Source organism: Polypterus senegalus, chromosome 12, assembly GCF_016835505.1.
Source record: "Polypterus senegalus isolate Bchr_013 chromosome 12, ASM1683550v1, whole genome shotgun sequence".
Lineage (NCBI taxonomy): Eukaryota > Metazoa > Chordata > Cladistia > Polypteriformes > Polypteridae > Polypterus > Polypterus senegalus.
This window is the reverse complement of record NC_053165.1, coordinates 8,423,869-8,445,702: the sequence shown is the minus strand read 5'-3', so window position 1 is coordinate 8,445,702 and position 21,834 is coordinate 8,423,869. Positions and strand designations below refer to the sequence as shown.

The 21,834-nt window shown below is 45.6% G+C and overlaps 1 protein-coding gene across 2 annotated transcripts in view; it reads left to right on the top strand.

Moving 5' to 3' along the window:
• Positions 1 to 21,834, top strand: part of camk1b (calcium/calmodulin-dependent protein kinase Ib) — a 176,877-nt gene that overhangs the window by 140,057 nt on the left and 14,986 nt on the right. For both annotated transcript variants that reach the window (XM_039771995.1, XM_039771996.1), the window contains exons 4-5: positions 6,741 to 6,815; positions 14,668 to 14,806. In XM_039771995.1, the coding sequence (XP_039627929.1) occupies positions 6,741 to 6,815; positions 14,668 to 14,806 (214 nt within the window). The remainder of the gene's footprint in view (positions 1 to 6,740; positions 6,816 to 14,667; positions 14,807 to 21,834) is intronic.

The following is a 21,834-nucleotide window of genomic DNA, read 5'->3' as shown; positions in this document are numbered from 1 at the left end:
TGTCTCGTCTTGTCTTGTCTCATCTTGACTTGTCTAATCTGCATGCAGTCCTTAACATTATTAGTGAAACTGCGTCAAGTCTAACATCGTCTTATCTTATCTTCGCTTCATCCGGTCCTTATTATTAAGGAAACTGTGCCCAGTTCAACAGTATGAAGTGACACAAGTAAGCACCAGTCGTCCAGTCCTCCAAGTCACATTGAGTCCTTAGTGTTGTCACTAAAGTGGCATCCAGTCCTCAGACTTGTCACCAACATTGTGACTGAAGCTACTCCCAGTCCCACAGAATAGGATGTTTCAAATGGCCTTCAGTCCTCCATGGGTGTTGTGCCCGTCCACGTTTCCAGTCGCACATCATGCAGTGCCAATCGGGTCCCTACGGTCACAAGTGTCCAGCAGTCGGGGCGGTCCAGTGCTGTCTTACTGATACTCTCCGGTACAGCCGGCTTTGCTCCCACGTGTGTGTGTGTGTGGTTCGATTCTCCGTCGTGAACTGCAAACACTAAGGTGCACTTAACAGGAGGAGACCCCGACCTGCCAAGGATGGACGAGCCTTTCAGAGCCTCCATGAGAAAGAAGAAGACGTGGGAGTCGAGTCTTTTACCTCAAACAAAAAAACACCTCCGGCCGCGATGACTCAGAAATGCAGCAAGAGCTCCTCATCTGCCTGAAATTCCCTTTTTTTTTCATTTTGGTTTTGTCTTTTTTTTTTCTGTGTTGGTGGCACCCACTTGTTGAAAGTCAGCTGGCATGAAGCCCTTTGTCCTATTCAGAGGTCTGAATTTAGACAAGGCAGCCGGGCGGGTGCCATCCCTTTGCTTTATTTTTAACATTGCACACCATGCAGCTTGTTGCTTTGGCCATGGCCATTCCATTTCTTTGTCTTTTTTTCTGGATTGACTCAAATCCTGTCAGTGGTCAGGAGGCTGGGGCTTCACTTCAATGTATAGCGACTTTCACAGCCATTGACATTACAATGTACCTCCTTTTCATGTATCTTATTTAAACATCAATCCATCCATCCATCTATTACTGAATCTGTTACAGCCAGTCCTAGCAGTGCTGGGTGTAAGGCAGGAGCCAATCCTTCATGCAGTGCCAGACCATCACTATGCCCACTCAAATACCCACACAGGCACAATTTAGGTTTGCTAGTTGACTTAACCTGCACACCTTTAGAAATGTGGGAGCAAAACCACAACACCTACAGCAGAACCAACATGGGCATGGGGAGGCAATGCAAAGTCCACAGGGGCAGTGCCCAGCCCAGAACTCCAGTGCCATGAGATGGCAAAAATAATCGCTGTTTCTATTAATTCTCAGTTCTCGGCTTGAAAAATGCAGGGCTTCTGTCGCTAATGGCAACCTCCAGCTAGACATCCCAGTCTGCGGCCACAATTGGATTTTTAACCACTTTTCTTGAACGTGTCAGAACATTAAAATAGAGCAAGCTAAGAATAGAAATATTACTGGGGTTTGAACCCAGGACACTGCTTCACTTACCAGTGTGAAAGCGGGAAGAAATGGAAATGGAATTATATTAAAATAAGGCAAATGATTAGTGATAGATAGATAGATAGATAGACAGGAAAGGCAGTATTTGATAGCTAGATATTTATCACAGTTGGCAGTATTAGATAGAGAGATAGAGTGAAAGGCACTATATGATAGATAGCGCAATTGGCAGGATTAGATAGATAGATAGATAGATAGATAGATAACATAGTTGGTAGGATTACAAAGATAGATAGATAGATAAATAGGAAATGCACTATATAATATATAGAGATATGTTAAAGGCACTATATAATAGCTATATAGATAGATATGAAAGGTACTATATTACTATATAATTGATTGATAGAGTACCAAAAGTACCCACTAGAGGGGGATTTCACCGTCAAACCCCAGCTAGGAATAAGAATCTTTATAAAAATCAAAAGGTTTAATTTCCGCAAAATTGCTTGTAATTAAAATGAAGCTCTTTAGAGCACAAAAGGTAAAATGGAGTTGCCTACAACAGAGCAGAAATCCAAAAATGATGTCAAAAAATAAAAACCAGCACAAGCGATCAAAAAAAATCCAGCAAGTGCAATAAGCAGAGCAAAACTCGCCTCTCCTCCCGGCATGTCCAAAATGAACCACCTGGGACTGTGGGAGACCCCTTGGATTTATAGAGCGGAGGGCGGTTTCCTGGCCTGTGATTGGCCGGTGGCCCTGCCTCTTAGGGAACCACCCACCAACTGCTTAATGCAAACGCAGCACTAAAAGAAATGCACAGCACCAGAAAGGACACAACACGAGACTTTGTACCACAGCCAAGGGGCTAGCACATGACATGTGGGGTCCGAGAAGCTTTCGGCATAATGGTGGGCTTGTCCTGCCACGTGACACTGTGTTTTCTGTTGATTTCATTCGTTCATTTTGGACCCTGGTTTGAGATGATGGGAGATTGCCTTCTGTTTGGAAGGTTCCTCTTCAGGTCTGAAGTCTTACTGTCAAGCTGATGATGTGATGTGATGTGATGTGTGTGTGTGGCTCCCCCTCCAGGAAGGATGTGTAATTGCAGGCACCCTAGCAGGTGGAGTTTGTCGGAGTGTAGATAAGGAGCACAGAGAGAGAAGTTCATTACACAAGAAACAAAGAACAAGTTCTCCTTCACCGGGTTTCTCTTGCGCTGTTTAATCAAACAATCTGGAATGCTGTCACGTCAGGCCGGTGATCTCATTGCGCTCGGAGCCCCGACTTAGTAATTATTATTATTTAGCCGGCTTTGATTGCCAGCTCGGTCCCTGAGAAACACGCTTCTAGGTGTGAGGGGAGAAGGCCTCGCAGGCAGCCGCTTCCCACTGATTCACCAGGAAGACACCGCTATTATCCTGATCTTTTGTCACGGCGCGCGCAACGCCCACCAGGCCACCTGTACAGAAACACAGAGGGCAAGAGCTCCGCAAACTTTTGGATGTAACGTCGTTCGGCAGCAGCAAGCGAGCGCACGTGGGCGGACAAGTCAATACCCCGAGCAAATACTGACACCCACAAAGCGGTGACTCAGCTCTGCAGCAGATCTTCAAGGTATAGCTTGACTTGTGAAGACCCCGTCCTACGCCTCTTCAGTTTCACTTGTATCATCCAGTAAATGGTGACCAGAGGACTTGGTTAGGCCGGCATCGCCACTTCAGTGGACTTCAAAAGAGAGATTTCCCTCTCTTAAAAGGAACACAGCACTTTCTAAAATCCACCGAATCCACTTCAGGGTTGCCGGGGGGCTCATCCAACTGGCCCTGAGCTTAAAATAGGAGACAGGTCTCAACAGGGGTATCGCCAGCCTTGGCATCACCCGTTTCCCGGGACATCGATGGTCATATACTGGGATGGGCTAGGACAACGAGGGCACAAACAGGAGAGGTCTTTGCAAAATGAGCTCCGTGCATTTATCTTAAACTGTCAACGAGTGTTCGGAAAGTTCAGTAATCCTCAGTAAAAAAAACGAACATTTGTGGATGGAGGCTCAAATCAGTCATTAAATCGCTTCATTTAAAATCAAGATGAAAAGCAAAATCAGAATCGGCTAATCTGTCCGTCTTCAATCTTGTGCCCTCGTGTGGCTCTGGCCTGTCCAGTGGAGCTGAGAGGCCAAAGAGTGCGGTCAGCCATCTTTGGTTTTTGTCCCATGTCACACATTCGTGGCTAGAGACCACATTCCTGACTCTGATGAGATAAGTAATACCACCCCAGGATGAGAGGGGGTGCTGACACTAACAATATCTACTCCAACCTCCTCAGCAGCCAAGAAATTGCACAAAAGAGGAATGACTGACTCCACTGCACTGCCTGAGAAAAACCCACCCCTCCCACTCAAAAAACACCCTACCCCAATACCCTGAGAAAAAAATCACCCCTCCCACTCAAAAAAAACCCTGCCCTCCCACACAAGATAAGCCCCGCCCCAACACCCTGAGAAAAAAACACGTCTCCCATTCAAGAAAGACCCTGCCCTCCCACACAAGATAAGCCCCGCCCCAACACCCTGAGAAAAAAACACCCCTCTCACTCAAGAAAAACCCTGCCCTGCTACACAAGAAAAGCCCCGCCCCAACTCCCTGAAAAAACCCTCCCCTTCCACTCAAGAAAAACCCTGCCCCTTTGGGTCTCCACCATATAAAGCCAGCCCGTTCCCCGGCGGTGGTGTCAGATGTTTTACTGACGACAGCAGAGGGCAAAACTCTACCAACTTGGAGCTCCACACTAAAAGGTTTCGGGTTGAGATTTGATACCACGCAGAGGTGGCATCATTGGGCGAGATGGATACCTGGACCTCATAAGTGCCTCCATACACACAGGTACTGACTCAATGACAACTCCGTAGGCGACCATCAAAGATTTAAACTTGATATGAGCTGCTACAGGGAGCCCTAGTACTGGGGTCTGTAAAGAGGAGTGACGTGTGTCCACCTCGGCTGGTTAAACACCGGACGTGCCACTGTATTTGGAATCATCCGCAGCGGCCTGGTGACACGTGCCAAGACGTGACAAGTCCAAAGCCAGGACCAGGAGTGGTGCTGCGTACTGCGATCTGAGAGACCATATAATCACGGACCACCCTGAACAACAACTAGTCGAATATCAGATTGTTAGCAGTAACCCACCTGGTCAAATCTTAAAGCAGCTAAGATGTTTGTCCATTTATTAAAAAGAATGAAATCCAGTCTTTGGGTGGGGTACGGGCGACAGACAGCAGGTGATGCGGATCTGCTGCTCACACACGGACATCTCAAAGAGGGAGTCGTGAGCAGAAGTGCCTGCCATCCCGAGACCACCCTGGGGGTATTCCCTGACTCCATGTTACTGTATGCTCTCTATCCAACCCTACGCATTTAAGTGTCGTGTCTCACCACTCCCAGAATAGGACCTCGGCGTATAGCAATTGATTGAAAATTTATGGAAGTTCAGCAGCCCAGTGCATGGATTAGAGTGGTAAAGCGCTTCAGAAATCCAGTGTGGGATCTAAAAAAAGGGTTTGCTCGCCCAGCAACGACCAAAAATAGATTTTTTGACACAAACAGGCGGGTGGAGTGCAGCCTTGAGCTCACTAAACATCCTCCTATAATAATGAAATATAAATGGCCCATATTAGATGCTTCTGTCCTTCTGAGTTTTAACTATTTAGTGCTGAGAGAGTGAATGGAGGTTGCAGGGCACTGGGGTGAGCCCCTGGTTAAAGATACTGGCGAGACTGGCATAGGCATGTACTGCATTGCTGCTTTCCCACTTTTGTTTCCAAAGGCTTTTTCCTCACATTATGACATTATTAGTATTATGCCTTTTTTGATATGCAGCATCCTAAAAGTGCTTTGAATTAATGACTTAATTTATTTATAATTTATAGAGATGTGCATGTATGCTGTACCAGCTGTGCTACCCATCTAAGGTGGGTTGAAATCTAAGTAATCAACGTAGACCTCAGTGTTAACGCTGGCAGTGCACCATGTAATGCATATATATCTCTGCTAAATTTGTAAAGGGATTGTTAATGTATGTGGTACACCACCTGTTGGAATGACAAATGAAATGCATGTGTATCTCTGATATGCCATTTGATGTGGGATTTTTAAAAGCAGAGTTAATATTTGTGATGCGCCATCTGTTGGAATGACAGACACATAGCAACCAGATGGACACACAGACACTTATACTTTTCCTAGCTGTGCTACCCATCTAAGATGGGTTGAAATCTCAGTAATCAACGTAGACGTCAGTGTTAACATTTGCAGTGCACCATGGATTGCATATGTCTCTTTTAGTGGCCATTTGGTATGGGACTTGCAAAAGCAGTTTTAATGTTTGTGATGCACCATCTGTTGGAATGATATTTGCAATATGCGTATATCTCTGTTAGACGCTTTTTACTATAGGATTAGCAAAAGCAGTGTTAATGTTTGAGATGTGCTATCTGTTGGAATGGTGAATGCAATGCATTTAATTACTAAAAATGTTTGTGAAGTGTCATCTGTTGGAATGACGTAGATGCAGACGCGTACACAGACACACAGATACTTATCCGTTTTCTAGAAGTAAACCCATCTAAGATGGGTTGTAATCTAAGTAATCAACATAGACATCAGCCTTAACATTTGCAGTGCACCATGTGATGCATATGTCTCTATTAAGTGCTATTTGGTATGGGATTTGTTAAAAGCAGTGTATGTGTTTGTGATGCACCTTCTGTTGGAATGGTAAATGCAATGTATTTTATTACTAAAAATGTGATGCACCATCTGTTGGAGTGTCAAATGCAATACATTTTATTACTCTACATGTTTGTGAAGTGCCATTTGTTGGAGTGATAGAGGCAAAGAAACTGGATGGATACACAGGCACACAGACACTTATTCATTTACTAAAAATGCTACCCATCTAAGATGGGTTGAATTCTAAGTATTCAATATAGCTTTAACGTTTGGGATGCACCCTATACTACTGGTGTCTCTGTGAAATGCCATTTGGTACTGGACTCGTAAAAGCAGTGTTAATGTTTGTGATGCACCATCTGTTGGAATGGTAAGTGCAATGCATTTTATTACTAAAAATGTCACTTTTTAGTCGACAAGGTCGACACTCTCTCTGCAGACAGACACACTGCTGATGGTTGTGCTCAAGAGGTCATTAAAGGCCTGGCACTTGGTTTTTATCAGGAGCCTCACAATCTGACACTTTGTCTTTTTTTTTTTTTCGTCTAGGATCAAGCATGCCAACATTGTCTCGCTGGAGGACATCTTTGAGAACAAGACACATCTGTACCTGGTCATGCAACTGTAAGTTATTTTCATTGCAAAGCTTGCACCTTCCTAAAATTCATGTTGCAGTCCTGCATGGCTTGCTCAGACTTTGCTGCTATTTCATGCGTATTTAAAGGAATACGCCACCCAGAGATGATATTTATATTTTTTAATATCTTACTCACTCCATGAATTTTGTAGTGGTGGCCGAGAAAATTTTTTAAATGTAGACATCAATAGCGACCCGTGTTGTACTCACAGCCAGACTCGAGCATTTTTGCTACTGTAAATGGCGCCCCACCATCCCCTTTGCTTTGAGTGGAATCATCACTGCCAGGCCTGTACATTGAAACCAGGACAAGGGACAGTGAAGTATGGAGGGTTTGGATACAAAGCAGTGAACGTACAATTTAAAAACGTTGATTCCTTATAGCAATGTCCGTTTACAAGACCTTTGCAGAAAAAGAGATGCCATTTTAAAGAACAAGCAGTCATTGGACCGTATTAGCATTTATCCATTCATTCATTTTCCACAACTTATCCAAGACCAGGATAGTCTTAGAGGCCCATATGACCTTTTCCCTCAGCCACACCTGCCAACTCATATTGTGGGATTCCATGGTGTTCTCAGGATATATGGGTGATATAATCCTCCCAAGCAAGCCCTTGATCTTCCCTGGGGTCTCCACCCAGCTGCTCATGCTCGTCAAACCTCGGACCGTATCGGATGCCCGAACCACCTGAAACGGTTTCTCTCGATACTTAGGGTCAGCGTCTCTACCTTGAGCTTCTAATGGAGGTCTGTTCTTTTCACCCTAACTCTAAGGGAGCGCCCAGCCACACTTGCAGAGAAAGCTCACTTGTACAGTGTGGATGCAAGGTGGCACCTTTAAACCCAACAAAGAGACACTCAGGTCACAGGGTAAAAGCACTCAGAAGTATTTTAATTCTTTTTTCTTCCTTTTTAGTGCCTCCAAACACCACAGCCACAATAAAAACAAGTAAATCAATAATAATAATCACACTTCTCTCTATATATTTCTCCTCCACATCTCCCTTCGTCCAAGCTTCGTCCACCACCACCCAACTCTGACTTGCATTCTGGGTTCTCAGCAGTCCTTTATATAGTTCTTGACACTTGACCCTTCTCTTCCATCCATGTGACCTGCCAGCACTTCCAGGTCAGATGGAGAATTCGGTTCTTTAATCAGCCCGGAAGTACTTCTGGGCTTCCGTTCCCATGACCTTCTAGTAACTTCTGGGCTAGGTGAGCATTTCGCCTCACATCCTTGCCTCACAGCCTCCCCTGGCGGCATTCACGGTACCCAGCAGGGCTGTATAAATGAACTCCATGTCCCATGGTGCCCTGCGGGAAACCGGGGGTACCGCTGCAGTCCAGGGAAGCTGCCATCTAGTGTCCTGGGGGAGGCATTGTCCCAAAGTATCTGCCTTCCCCCATCCTTCCACTCTTTGATAGATAGATAGATAGATAGATAGATGCTTTATTAATCCCAAGGGGAAATTCACATAATCCAGCAGCAGTATACTGATACAAAGAAAGAATATTAAATTAAATAGTAATAAAAATGAAAAGAATTAAAATAAAATTAATGTTCGCATTTACTCCCCCGGGTGGAATTGAAGAGTCGCATAGTGTGGGGGAGGAACGATCTCTTTAGTCTGTCAGTGGAACAGGACAGTGACAAAAGTCTGTCGCTGAAGCTACTCCTCTGCCTGGAGATGATCCTGTTCAGTGGATGCAGTGGATTCTTCATGATTGACAGGAGTTTGCTTAGTGCCCGTCGCTCTGCCACAGATGTTAAACTGTCCAACTTTAATCCTACAATGGAGCCTGCCTTCTTAACAAGTTTGTCCAGGCGTGAGGCGTCTTTCATCTTTATGCTGCCACCCCAGCACACCACCGCGTAAAAGAGGGCACTCGCCACAACCGTCTGGTAGAACATCTGCAGCATCTTACTGCAGATGTTGAAGGATACCAACATTCTCAGAAAGTATATTCTGCTCTGAGCTTTCTTACATAGAGCATCAGTATTGGCAGTCCAGTCCAATTTGTCATCCAGCTGCACTCCCAGATATTTATAGGTATGCACCCTCTGCACACAGTCACCTCTGATGATCACAGGGTCCATGAGGGGCCTGGGCCTCCTAAAATCCACCACCAGCTCCTTGGTCTTGCTGGTGTTAAGGTGTAAGTGGTTTGAGTCGCACCATTTAACAAAGTCTTTGATTAACTTTGATTAACTTTGGGTGTCCCGGCTGGGTTGAGCTGCCGGCCGTCCATCTCACCATGTTCTCATCCTTTCGGTCATCATCCTAAGCTCATGACCACAGGTGAGAGTAAGGACATCGAACGAGTAGTAAATGGAGAGCTTGACCTTCTGACTCCACTCCTTCTTCACCACTACGGGTCGGTACAATAACTGCGTAACTATGCTTGCCGCCCCAATCCACCTGTCGATCTCACTATCCCTTTTCCCCTCGCTCCTGAACAAGACCCCGATGTACTTAAACCCCTCCACTTGAAATGGTATTAGCAGGCTCTGTTTATTTATTGCATTTAACGTTTTCCTAAGGATTTTTTTTTTATTTCACAAAACCCGTACTAGTAGTTAAACCTACATGTCCCTTACAGTGACGGTGACAATGTCGTAGTAATCTTATCAAGGCGGCTCTCTGACAAATTATATGTCCTTTAAAATAATAAAATAAATTGACAAACATAGTAAGTGAGGTATGATGATTATCTTTAAACCCAAATCTTTAACCACGATTCCTATTTAGTGTATCCTCTCATATGCAAGTAATGCAATGCCACCATCCAATCAATGCTCAACCTCAGATTGCATTTTTCCAGCCAGTGACAGACTTTGGAGAGCTGCTTCAGCGTAGAAATTAGTCACGATAAACGGTAAATGTTTATCAACCATTTATAACGTTAATATATAAACATTTAGAACATTTGGTAAATGGTAGAGCTGGCAATATAGCGCTGTATAAAGGCAATTGATATAAAAAAACGTCCATAGAGAAGAAAAAAAAAAACACGTTACTCGTGTCGCATGATTTTTATCCAGTTGGATGCTCAAATTTTTTTGCTAAAATATTGTTAAATGACTACTTCCAGAATTACCAACGAGCACTTAAACTGGAGAGCTAAAGACTCCTGGGACTGATTTTTTTTTACTTGAACACCTGCCTGTCCCCGTTATTCATTGGTCAAAGGTCCTGTCTTCAATTCAGCAGTCTCCCCCCGTGAGCCACCAGTTTATGTTCCCCCTCCACGGTCTCGTTCTTATTTTATCACAGCCTACTGTAGTCCTATGGACATTTTCCCGTAATTCCCCCTGACCTCGATTTTCTCTTTATATCGTCCTCTGTGACTTTATGGATGTCGTACATATGCTCTTCCAAGCCTGAAGGTTACCTTGCCGCAGTTTGCTGCAGTCTCATAGGTACCTACCTATAATTCTTCATGACTTCAGTTCTCTCCCCATGTTGTCCTCCACGACTTTGAGGGTATCATGCTGCAGTTCCTCACAGCTTTGTATGTGTCATGTCACAGCTCTTCATGACCTCACCCTGTAGGCCTCCATGACCTTGTGGTTATCTTAAGGCAGCTTACCGGAGGCTTATGGGTGTCTGCTTACTCATAATGATGTTCTTCACAGTCCCGTGCGTATGTGGTCACAGCTCTTTAAGGCCCTAACACCTCATGCCACTTTCCACCATGCCCTAACTGCCCATGCCCATCTGACTAGAGCTTACTGCAGTGTCGTGGCTGTTTTAAATTTTGCCATCATTCCCTAAGGTGTTTATTATGAACTTATGCCATCCTCCGTGACTTTGTGGATATCATACCATACTTCTTCATGACACTACCCTGGTAGGCCTCCATGACCTCATTGCTATCTCAATCCATCTAACTGGAGGCTCATGGGTATTTATTTGTGGATGTCATACCACTCCCCTCTGCAGTCCTCCGTGACTTTGTGGATATCAGATCACTGTTCTCAACGGTCCCCTGTGTTTGAGATCACAACTCTACACAACCTCAAAGGCCCCAGGCTGCAGTCCTCCATGGCCTCACGGCTTCCTTACCATTACCACAACCTCTTGCCTTCCTTACCACAGCTTCCTGCAACCTTGTGGATATTTTACTTTAATTCTTCATGACTTCACTTGCCTCCCCATGTCAAAGCTCTAATATGACCTCATTGGCCTCACCCTGTGGGCCTCCGTGACGTCATGGTCATCTCATCTCATCTTACTGCAGGTTTTTGGGTATTTAATTTGTGGGTAGCATACCACTCTTCTTCACAGTCCCATGTGTGTGTGTGGACACAACTCTTTGTGACCCGAATGAGTCTGTTCCACAGTCCTCCGTGGCTTGGAGGTTACCTTACCACAGCTTACTGCAGTCTCATGGGTTCACTTGTCTTCTCGTGCCATCTTCCATTGACTTTGTGCATATCATACCACTGTTCTTCACACTACCATATCTGTGAGGTCACAGTTCTGTTTGACCTGACAGACTTCATGTCGCAGTCCCCTATAAGCTCTTGTCCTGCTACAGCTTCTTGTAGTCTCGTTGCTGTTTTGTTGCCATTCACCATGATCTGTGTTGCTACTTTATGTTGTCCTTCTTGACTATCTGGACATCGTACCACTGTTCTTCACAGTACCATATATGTGAGGTCACAGTTATTTTTGACCCCATAGATTGGATGTCACAGTCCCCCCATAAGCTCATATTCTGCTAGAGCTTCCATTTTTGCTATCATTCACCACAATGTGTGTATTGCTACTCTATGTTGTCCTCCTTGACTTTCTGGATATCATACCACAGCTATACAGTCCATATGTTTACACCCCTGTAGGCCTCGGTGGTCTAATGTGTTATTTTAACCCACCTGCTGCTGCCGTTCCTCACAGCTTTGTGTGTCATGTCACGGCTCTTCATGTCCTCATCCTGTAGGCCTCCATGACTTTGTGGTCATCTCATCTTATCTTACTGCAGGTTTTTTGGTATTTACTTTGTGGGTACCATACCATTCTTCTTCACAGTCCCATGTGTGTGTTTGGACGCAACTCTTTGTGACCTGAATGAGTCTGTTCCACTGTCTGCCGTGGCTTGGAGGTTACCTTACCACAGCTTACTGCAGTCTCATGGGTTCACTTGTCTCTTCGTGCCATCTTCCTTGACTTTGTGGATATCGTACCACAGCTATACAGCCCATGAGCTCACACCCCTGTAGGCCTCGGTGGTCTAATGTGTTATCTGAACCCACCTACTGCAGTTCCTCACAGCCTTGTGTGTCATGTCACAGCTCTTCATGACCTCATCCTGTAGGCCTCTATGACCTCATGGTCATCTCATCTTACAGCAAGTTCATAGGTATTTACTTTGTGGGTAGCATCACACTCTTCTTTACAGTCCAATACGTGTATGTGGTCCCAACTCTTTATGGCCTAGCAGACCACCCTGGCCTCATTGTTTTTTTTACCACAGCCTACATAAATATTGGCTTTTTATATCTTTCTGTCATCCTGAACCAGCTAGTGATGACTGTGCCATGGTTCTCCACGACCTCATGGATGTCATCTTCTTGAGCATGCAGATCCCCATCCTGCATCTTACCTTACGGCTTTGGGCCCCCAGTTTGTCATGGCCTACTGAATTTGATGTATGTGTATGTGACGCTTATGGCCTCTCACTACACTTCTTCAAGACGTCATGTGTTGTTCTCTCATCCCTCAGTGGTTCACCAGTGGGACACGTGGTTGACCTTCTGACCTCCGTTTCCCTTTTTTATTTTTGAAGTCCACCATGCTTAATGGTTCGTCAACATCTTGTGAATGTCTTACTGCTCTTCATCGTTGCCTTAATTGTCTCTTCTTTGTTTCTTTTTATTACTTCTTCATGAGCTCACTCTGTTAGATTGGCCGTCACGCATACATCCATTGATTTTTGAATCTAAATAATCCAATTGCTCTTCCCAGGGGTTGATTCATTTTTCTTACCCAATTAGCGAAATCCATGGTAGATGTGGGCTGGGGCTCATCCCAGCATCATCAGATACAAAGCAGGAGCCATCTTAGAGTTTATCTTCGTTGATTCCACCCTCTGTTACCATCTAGCAGCAGCCATTGGCTGTGAAAACGCAATAATAGTAAGGAAGAGAGAAGGTGTCCGACCGCCTGTACCAAGAGAGGTCACTCCTCAGCTTTCGTTTTACGGCAGCAGGCTGCTCCAGTGAGAAGTTCTGCACATTTTTTTTTATCTGGCCACACTGCAAATGTGTTTGTGAGACAATCAGACAAGTAAGGACGCAACGTTCTGCCAGACGGACCCCGCAAAAGCAAACGTGTGCTACCTTGATGATCCATGGCATCCGGTCCAGGATGGGACACTCGAGACCTGCCACCTTTTCATATTTCACTCTGCTTCTGCTCTCGCTGCTAATGGGTGTGCGAATCGTGACAATTTCATTTCATTTTTTCTGAAAACGCAACCAGAGAGGAGCTCAGCCAAGTGGACGTGGTGGCAGAGTGCCACCTTGTGGCCAAAGAAATCATTGCAGTCATTCAGGCTCGGTTTGGGAAAATCAATGAAACGTCTCAGTTCCACTTCCATTAACGGTGTAATCCATCACATCTCCCAAACTTTCCTGGCTGACCAGAGTACAGAGATAAATGGTAGACCTTTCCAGTGCTGCTCCTTTTCTTTAAATTATTAATTTGTCAAAATCACAGGAGCAGCGAGTCTGTCCAACTAGCACGAGGTTCAGATTTGGTTAGAGCTGATGGCATCATAGGCACCCGGGCAAAGTTATGCACTGGGGACTCTGTTTTGATAGCAAATCAGAAAAACCCATGGGCATCAGAAACATCATGGGTATCAGAAACATACGGGAAAAACATGGGCATCAGAACCATCATGGCCATCAGAGACATCAATGGGCATCAGAAACACCCATGGGCTTCAGAAACCATCTTAACAGCATCAGAGGTTCTCCCCTCGGGCAAAGTAGTGCACTGGGGCCCCTTGTTTTGGGAGCAAAACAGAAACATACATAGGCATCAGAAACATCGTGGACCCCTGTGCTCCTGGGACCCTCGGCCAGTGCCCATATGTTAAGATGACCCTGTGGCGAACAGAAGCCGGAGGCTGGGAGCAGTCCCATCCACCTTTTGGGTCATGAATTGCTGCAGGTGGGTCCTGAGTTGTTACTGATAATGACTGACAGGTTATGGGTGGGCTTCACAGTGGCTCACGGGGGGCTCTCCACTCTCTAAACTACTATGATGATTGCCGGCACTCTCTTGCCCGTGCTTGATTAACCAATGGGGGCCCCACCCCTCTCCCCACGCCTATGACTGTCCTCAATTCAGCCAGGTGCCCACCCGTACTGTCATTTGAATTCACCAAAGGGGGTCTTTCACGATCGACCCTCAGTTCCCATTCCTCTAAAGGGGATTGTGTGGGGAAAAAAGTGGGTCGTGACACCACAAGAATTGAGAAACTCTTCTTTTTATGAAAAGATGGATTTGATTAATGAGTGTGTTTTGTCGTTTAAGTTATAATGAGTGTCAAGGAATTTTGGGTGTAGCCATGAAAGGCGCTATATAATGTGAAAATAGAGGGGATGGCTCTGTGGGTGCTCTCTGAGGTGCGATGGGTCTGCTCACTAATCATGGCGACGTGTTGTATTGTGTTTCACGGCGCGACAGTACTGATGTTATGAACCCACAGCATGTGCAGCACTGCAGCTTGATCATCACCATAAGAAGTGGTGACGCTGGGTGCCACTGGCCAGGCCGCGCTATTCCTTCTCACTGTCCCTGTTCCCATCTCCCTCCTGTCTAGGGTCTCGGGGGGCGAGCTTTTCGACAGGATCGTGGAAAAAGGTTTCTACACCGAGAAGGACGCCAGCAAGCTAATTCAGCAGATCCTGGACGCCGTGAAGTACCTGCATGACATGGGGATTGTCCACAGAGACCTGAAGGTGCGTATTTCCTGCTTACCACTACAGATTTTTAAAAATTTTTTTGTATCAAAGCACTTTCCACTTTATAATAATATCTACAGACCCCCGAGTGACTCTGGTATTGACGAAAATATCAAAGCTGCCTAATGTTGAGGACCATTATGAGCCCACCCAGTGCCACTTTTACTTAGACACAATACATAATAAATACTGTAATGGATGGCTGGCAGGAACAAGAAAATGTCTCAAATAAATTGTCTGCCCCGGTCCTTTAGTCATACTGGCATCCCGGCCGGGTAAGGATACACGTTCAGTCCCGCCAGGATGCCAGTATGACTAAACGACCGGGGCAGACAATTTATTTGAGACATTTTCTTCCCAGATACACTAGGTGGCAGCCTCCCTGGTTTAGATAACCACATGGATGCCCGGAAGGTATTCTGGGACCTGGGGTCCCATGGGGCAGCCCTGATGGGTTCAGTGGGGGCCACCAAGAGGGAGCTGAAGGGATTCACAATCCCTGCTTTTTGGGACTTCTGATTGACCCGGAAGTGGTACTGGATGTACTCCCGGGTCCAAGATAAATGGAGCCAATCAACTTCATCCAGGCAAGTCAGAGTCGGATGGAAGCTGACGGAGTTTGCCTGGAGGAGCGGAGAACGAAATTGAAGAGAGTTTTGCGTTTACTTGTGCCCTTTGGAGACCCGCGTAAAGGTGTTCACAACATTAAAGCTTGTATTTACACAGAGACTTGTGTTTGTGTTTGGAGGTATTGGTGCTGCAGCACCCCCTGGTGGTCACAATACATAAATAAATCACACACAGTATTTTATGTTTAGAATAACTATACCTTCTTCATGTGCCCTCTATGCGTGTACTTTAAGAAATACCCCACCCAAAAAAGACATTCTTGGATGTTACGTAGTCCATTTGTAGTTTGTAATGATGGTTGAGAAAAATGTTTAATTCCATGTGTTCATGCGGAACGGAGATAACAAAGTTTACAATACAAAAGAACTCAATGGTGACCATCCATCCATGCAATGTCCAACCCGCCATATCCTAACTACAGGGTCATGGGGGTCTGCTGGAGCCAATCTCAGCCAACACAGGGCGCAAGGCAGGAAACCAACCCCGGGCAGGGCGCCAGCCCACCGCACAGTACAATGGTGACCAATGCTGTACAATTTGAAAAATGCCCATGCTGGGCAGGGTTGTGGCGTCCAGCGGCTGTTGGTGAAGACAGATTCACTGATCTTGACTTAACTGACGATGCCGTGATCTTCATGGAGTCAATGGAGGCTCTGATGGGGGCTCTCGAGAGACTGAGTGAGGGGTCTGAGTGTCTAGGGGCTTGCGAGGGTCCTGGTAAAAACCAACAATCCAGGCCTTTAATGACCTCTTGGGTGTGTCTGTCTGCAGAGAGAGTGTCGACCTTGTCATTGAGAGGTTTACTTACCTCGGCAGTGACCTTCATGTCTCCTATGAAGTCAGTAGATGGATTGTGAAGGCACTGGGGGGTCATGAGGTCTCTGGAAAGGGGTGTGTAACGCTCCCGATGTCTCTGCAAAAGGGCGGAGGTCCAAGTCTTTAGAGTCCTGGTGGTTCCTTTTTCTGAGACATGGCCGCTATCCAGTGACCTGAGATGAAGACTGGATTCCTGTGTCTCTTCAGAGAGTCCTCGAGTACCTTTGGTTTGACTTTGCGTTGTTGCTCATGGGGTCCCGAATGAGGCACATGACCTGCATTGTGAGGGAGTGTCAGTTATGGCACACGGCCATGCGCTACCATTCCCCCGAGGGTGCTCCGGCTCACAAGACCCTCATTATTGAGGACCCGATTGGCTGGACTAGGCCAAGGGGATGCCCACGCAACACCTGGCTGCGGCAGATACTGTAGAGGGTCATTTCCGGAGGGTGGGACTGGTCCGCATGTCTGTCTGGGGGACTGCCAACCTGGATCTCGTCATGTGGCGGGTGTGACAACACGCTGTACCAGTGCATGCCCATCATCCTGACCTGACCTATATGCACAAATGTCTCAGTCCATGGAGGGAGCAATCAATAAAACAATTCAATCTGCCTTTATGCTTTTCTGTTACATTTAATCATCCAATACATCACATCATCTGACTCTGAATCTGCAGAATACGCAGAGCTTCAATCAATCAACGAGTGGCACCAGTGGGCATTCTAACCTCACATCAATGATCTCAAACAGTCCGCGTGGTTGACATGCTTCATGCGAAAGAATTTGATGATGGTGGTCATGTGGACCTCTGGCCTTCAATCCATCAACAGAGGGACGGCATGCTGCTTTGATCAGGTGGTGGTGGTGCAGATCGTCACCACAGAAAACACGGAAAAATAACAGCAGAGAAAGTAGGGGTTAATATGGATTGTGGAGCCATGAAAAGAAATGATAATTAAATACATATACAGAATATCAGGGTTACACTAAAATGAAGCTATGAGGAAGCCATGTTAAATTAACGGGTCTTTAGCAGTGTTTTAAAGTGCTCTGTCGTATCAGCCTGGTGAATTTCTTATCGGTCAGCTACTCCACATTTTACGTGCATAACAGCAGAAGGCCGCCCGCCCGCCCGCCTCACCACGTCTTTTAGGTCTAGCTCTTGGAATTCTAAGCAGACCCTCATTTGAAGATCTAAGGTTACAATTTGGAGTGGAAGGTAACAGGCAGAGCGAGATTATTGAAGGCTTTATAAACCGTAAGCCGTATTTTAAAGTCCATTCTAAATGACACAGGTAACCAGTGTAATGACGCCAAGACTGGCGTGATGTGCTCGGATTTTCTTTTCCGTGTTCAGATTCTGGCAGCTCCATTCTGTACTCCTGTCTTTTTTTGGGTGGTCTTGAGAGGAGTGTGTTACAGTAATCTAGTCAACTAAACACAAAAGCGTGAACTCATTTCTCAGCATCTTGCAAAGTTATAAGAGATCTAACATTTGCTGTACTCCTTAAGTGAAAAAATGCTGTCCTGGTAATCTGGTTAATATGTGATTTAAAACTGAGGTCAGAGTCAATAGTTACCCCTAAATTCTTTACCTCCGTCTTGCCCAATGCATCAAGTTTATTTCTAATACCCTCATTATATCTATTTTATCCAATAACTAAAATGTCTGTTTCCTCCTCATTTAGTTTGAGAACATTACTATTCATCCACTCAGAAACACAAGTAAGATATTCGGGTCCGTGGGCCAAGAGAGTCGGGGTCATCGGGCGCTATTGATAAATACAGTGGTGTGTCGTCGGCATAGCTGTGGTGGCTCATGTTATGCCTTGAGATAGTCTGACCTCATGGACCTAATTTGTGGGACCACCCATAAAACACAAGGGATATAACGACAGCCCTTCCCCTTTTCCAAAATAAAATTAGAATGACGTGCATAGTAAGTGAAATCAACACTAATACATAAAATAACAAAAAACCAACAAGACATGACAATTTGAACCCTAGTCAGGGGAGACGCGCTAGCTGAAACATGACAACAATTGGTGACATTTCTTTTGGTTTTCCAGTTGGAGCACAGGCAGGTCAAGTGACTTGCTCAGGGTCCCAAAGTGTCAGTAGAAGAATTTGAACCCACAACCTCAGGGCTTGAAGTCCAAAGCCTTAACCGAGTTCTCTGCTTGCTGGGTTCTCAACAGTTCAAAATCAACACACAAAATATGTTAAGAGAAATGTCCCACAAGAGAGAGGATATCTGTAAACCCCTGGATTGCAAAGAGCAAGCAAATCAACCAAGAATACTTGTTGGGGTCATCAGGCGCAGCTAAGATTTTAGTTTTCTCCTTGTTTAGTTTGAGAAAATGACTCCTCGTCCACTCAGAAACATAAGTAAGACATTGGGGTCAGTGAGCCAAGAGAGTCGGGGTCATCAGGTGCTGTTCATGTTATACCTTGAGATAGTCTGACCTCATGGACCTAATTTGTGGGACCACCCGTAAAGCACAACAGACATAACTAAAGCCCTCCCCTTTTCCAACATATAATAAGAATGGCATGCATAGTAAATGAAGTCAACATTAATACAAATAAATTGCATAAAATAATGAAAAACCAGCAAGTCATGACACTTTGAACCCCATCCAGGGAAGATGCGCTGGCTGAAACATGACAACGATTGGTGACATTTCTTTTGGTTTTCCAGTTGGAGCGCAGGCAGGTCAAGTGACTTGCTCAGGGTCCCAAAGTGTCAGTAGTGGAATTTGAATCCACAACCTCAGGTCGTGAAGTCCAAAGCCTTAACCGAGTTCTCTACTTGCTGGGTTCTCAACAGTTCAAAATAAATACACAAAATATTAAAACGAGAGATGTCCCACAAGAGAGGGGATAACTATAAACCCCTGGCTTGTAAAGAGCAAGCCAATCAACCAAGAATACTTGTCGGGGTCATCAGGCGCAACTAAGATTTTTGTTTATTTACTTTGAGAAAATGGCTCCTCATCCACTCAGAAACATAAGTAAGACATTGGGGTCAGTGGACCAAGAGAGTCGGGGACATCAGACGCTGTTGATAAATACGATTGTGTGTCGTCAGCATACAGTAGCTGTGGTAGCTCACGTTATGCCTTGAGATAATCTGACCTCATGGAAGCACTTCATTTCACCCATAGCCACTATCTTGGTGGCAAAGGCCTCGCGTGCCAGGGTTTAGGCACAACATTTAGTTAACCCTTTAGTTACCTTCAATTGTTATCCTTATGTTTAATAATTCATGGTTATAACTTCATATAAGTAGTATGTACTTATATTAAACTGTAAAATTGGATCATGTAATGATTCAAATTCTATAGTTTCTGCCACACTCTAACTTTATGCTTTAATTCTGCTCAAGCTGGTCTTGCAGAGCTGGGTTGCCGGAAGTTGATGAGCTTTGCATGCGTGCCGCCCTGCAGCGCCAGCCGTTCCGCTGAGCTTGACATTTCCTGCGGCTCCTGGCGTATTGTGAAGGACTCGCCTGTGCCTGTGTTTGCAGAAGCCTTCCTGATCCTTATTTACCAAGACAAGCGGAGAAAATCCAACCTGATTTAAGCCTATTAGCCAGCCATTCAAAAGGCTTAATTACATTACATGTTTCAGTATGAACAAATTGATCCTAATTCGGGTTACTAATTAATTCCTGCCAACATTATCTATGCTTATGGCTGCTTGAGGATTTCAGAGCAGTAAGCCATCTGTACCAACTCCCCGGAGCCCACACGCTGAATAAGGTACACGGCCTCCCACTGGATTTCTTCAAATTTACGTGCGATTCTCGTTATCTGTGGGGGTTACGCTCCTGAAAATCCCCCAAGGGATATGGAAACTGGGGATACTGAAGGCATTGAGTCTATTGGAAAATGCCGATAGGTTCCGTCAGACCTCATTCACAGTAACACTAAGGCGACCCGTTGCCATAAACACATCATTTCGTAAATAACCAAAATCAGCTAAACTCATTACAACGCCTTCCTTTCCATGCATCGTCGAGTCAGACTCAGGACCGACGGAGGGAGATGGACTCGGGCAGATGTGCCGGCCTTCCGCTCTCGATTCTCGGTAATGGTTTTTTCCACGAAGTTCACGTATAGAATCCTTGTTATCGACTTTTCCTTCCTCTGGGGGGCTAAGTTTGATTGTCCTTTTTTTGGGGGGGCTCCACCTACAGCTCACGAGTGACCACAGCAGGACCGATCTGAGGACGGACAGAGGGAGATGGAGTCGGGCAGATGTGCCGGCCTTCCACTCTCGATTCTCGGTAATGGTTTTTTCCACGAAGTTCACGTATAGAATCCTTGTTATCGACTTTTCCTTCCTCTGGGGGGCCAAGTTTGATTGTCCTTTTTTTGGGGGGGCTCCACCTACGGCTCACGAGTGAGCACAGCAGGACCGATCTGAGGACGGACAGAGGGAGATGGAGTCGGGCAGATGTGCCGGCCTTCCACTCTCGATTCTCGGTAATGGTTTTTTCCACGAAGTTCACGTATAGAATCCTTGTTATCGACTTTTCCTTCCTCTGGGGGGCCAAGTTTGATTGTCCTTTTTTTGGGGGGGCTCCACCTACGGCTCACGAGTGAGCACAGCAGGACCGATCTGAGGACGGACAGAGGGAGATGGAGTCGGGCAGATGTGCCGGCCTTCCGCTCTCGATTCTCGGTAATGGTTTTTTCCACGAAGTTCACGTACAGAATCCTTGTTACGACTTTTCCTTCCTCTGGATGGCCAAATTTGATCGTCCTTTTTTTTGGTGGGGCTCCACCTACGGCCCACGAGTGACCACGGCAGGACCGATCGTGAGGACCTCACCGAAACATCCAATCGGCGGTGTGTACGTTGAAAACTCGGTCACCGATCCTAACGTGCATCACCACGTGTCTCATGTCAGTGGGGGCCGGTAACGCACTGGCGAGGCTTCACCCGGAGTAATGTGTACAGTTAGCGCTAGGCAAACCGCCAAAAGCATTGATCTCTTTTCGGGCTAATTTTTTTTTTTTTTTTCCTTTTCTCCCAGGGCTGAATACTTTCCAAAAAAACGAAACTCAAAAGTGCACAAGGCAATCGTTTAGCACAGTGGTCCTCGATCACGGTCCTGGTGAGTCGTGATTGAGGAGGGACCCGCAGCCCGATGAGTCTCTCTCAAATTTGCGCTAATAAATTGGTACCACAGGTGAACTCCGATACTTATTGGGATGACAGCAGTCGCAAACTCAACCGGAATGTTCAAGCAAATTCTAAAAAAAAAAACCCGATCTAAATCTGTGAAGTCGTTCTCTCGTTCGTTAACTAAATGGAGTTAAGGTTACGCCCCGTGGCAGATGCGTGAGTGAGGAGTCTCTCTCAGATTTTGTGGTAATAAATTGGTACCGCAAGCGAACTATGATACTTACCACCATGAGAGAAGTCACAAAATCAAACGGAATGTTCAAGCAAATTCTAGAAAAAAAAACCCGATCTAAATCCGTGAAGTAGTTCTGTCGTGAAAAGCGGACAGACATACATACGGGTCTAAAAAAAACTATAAGAAATTTCACGCTTGGACCACA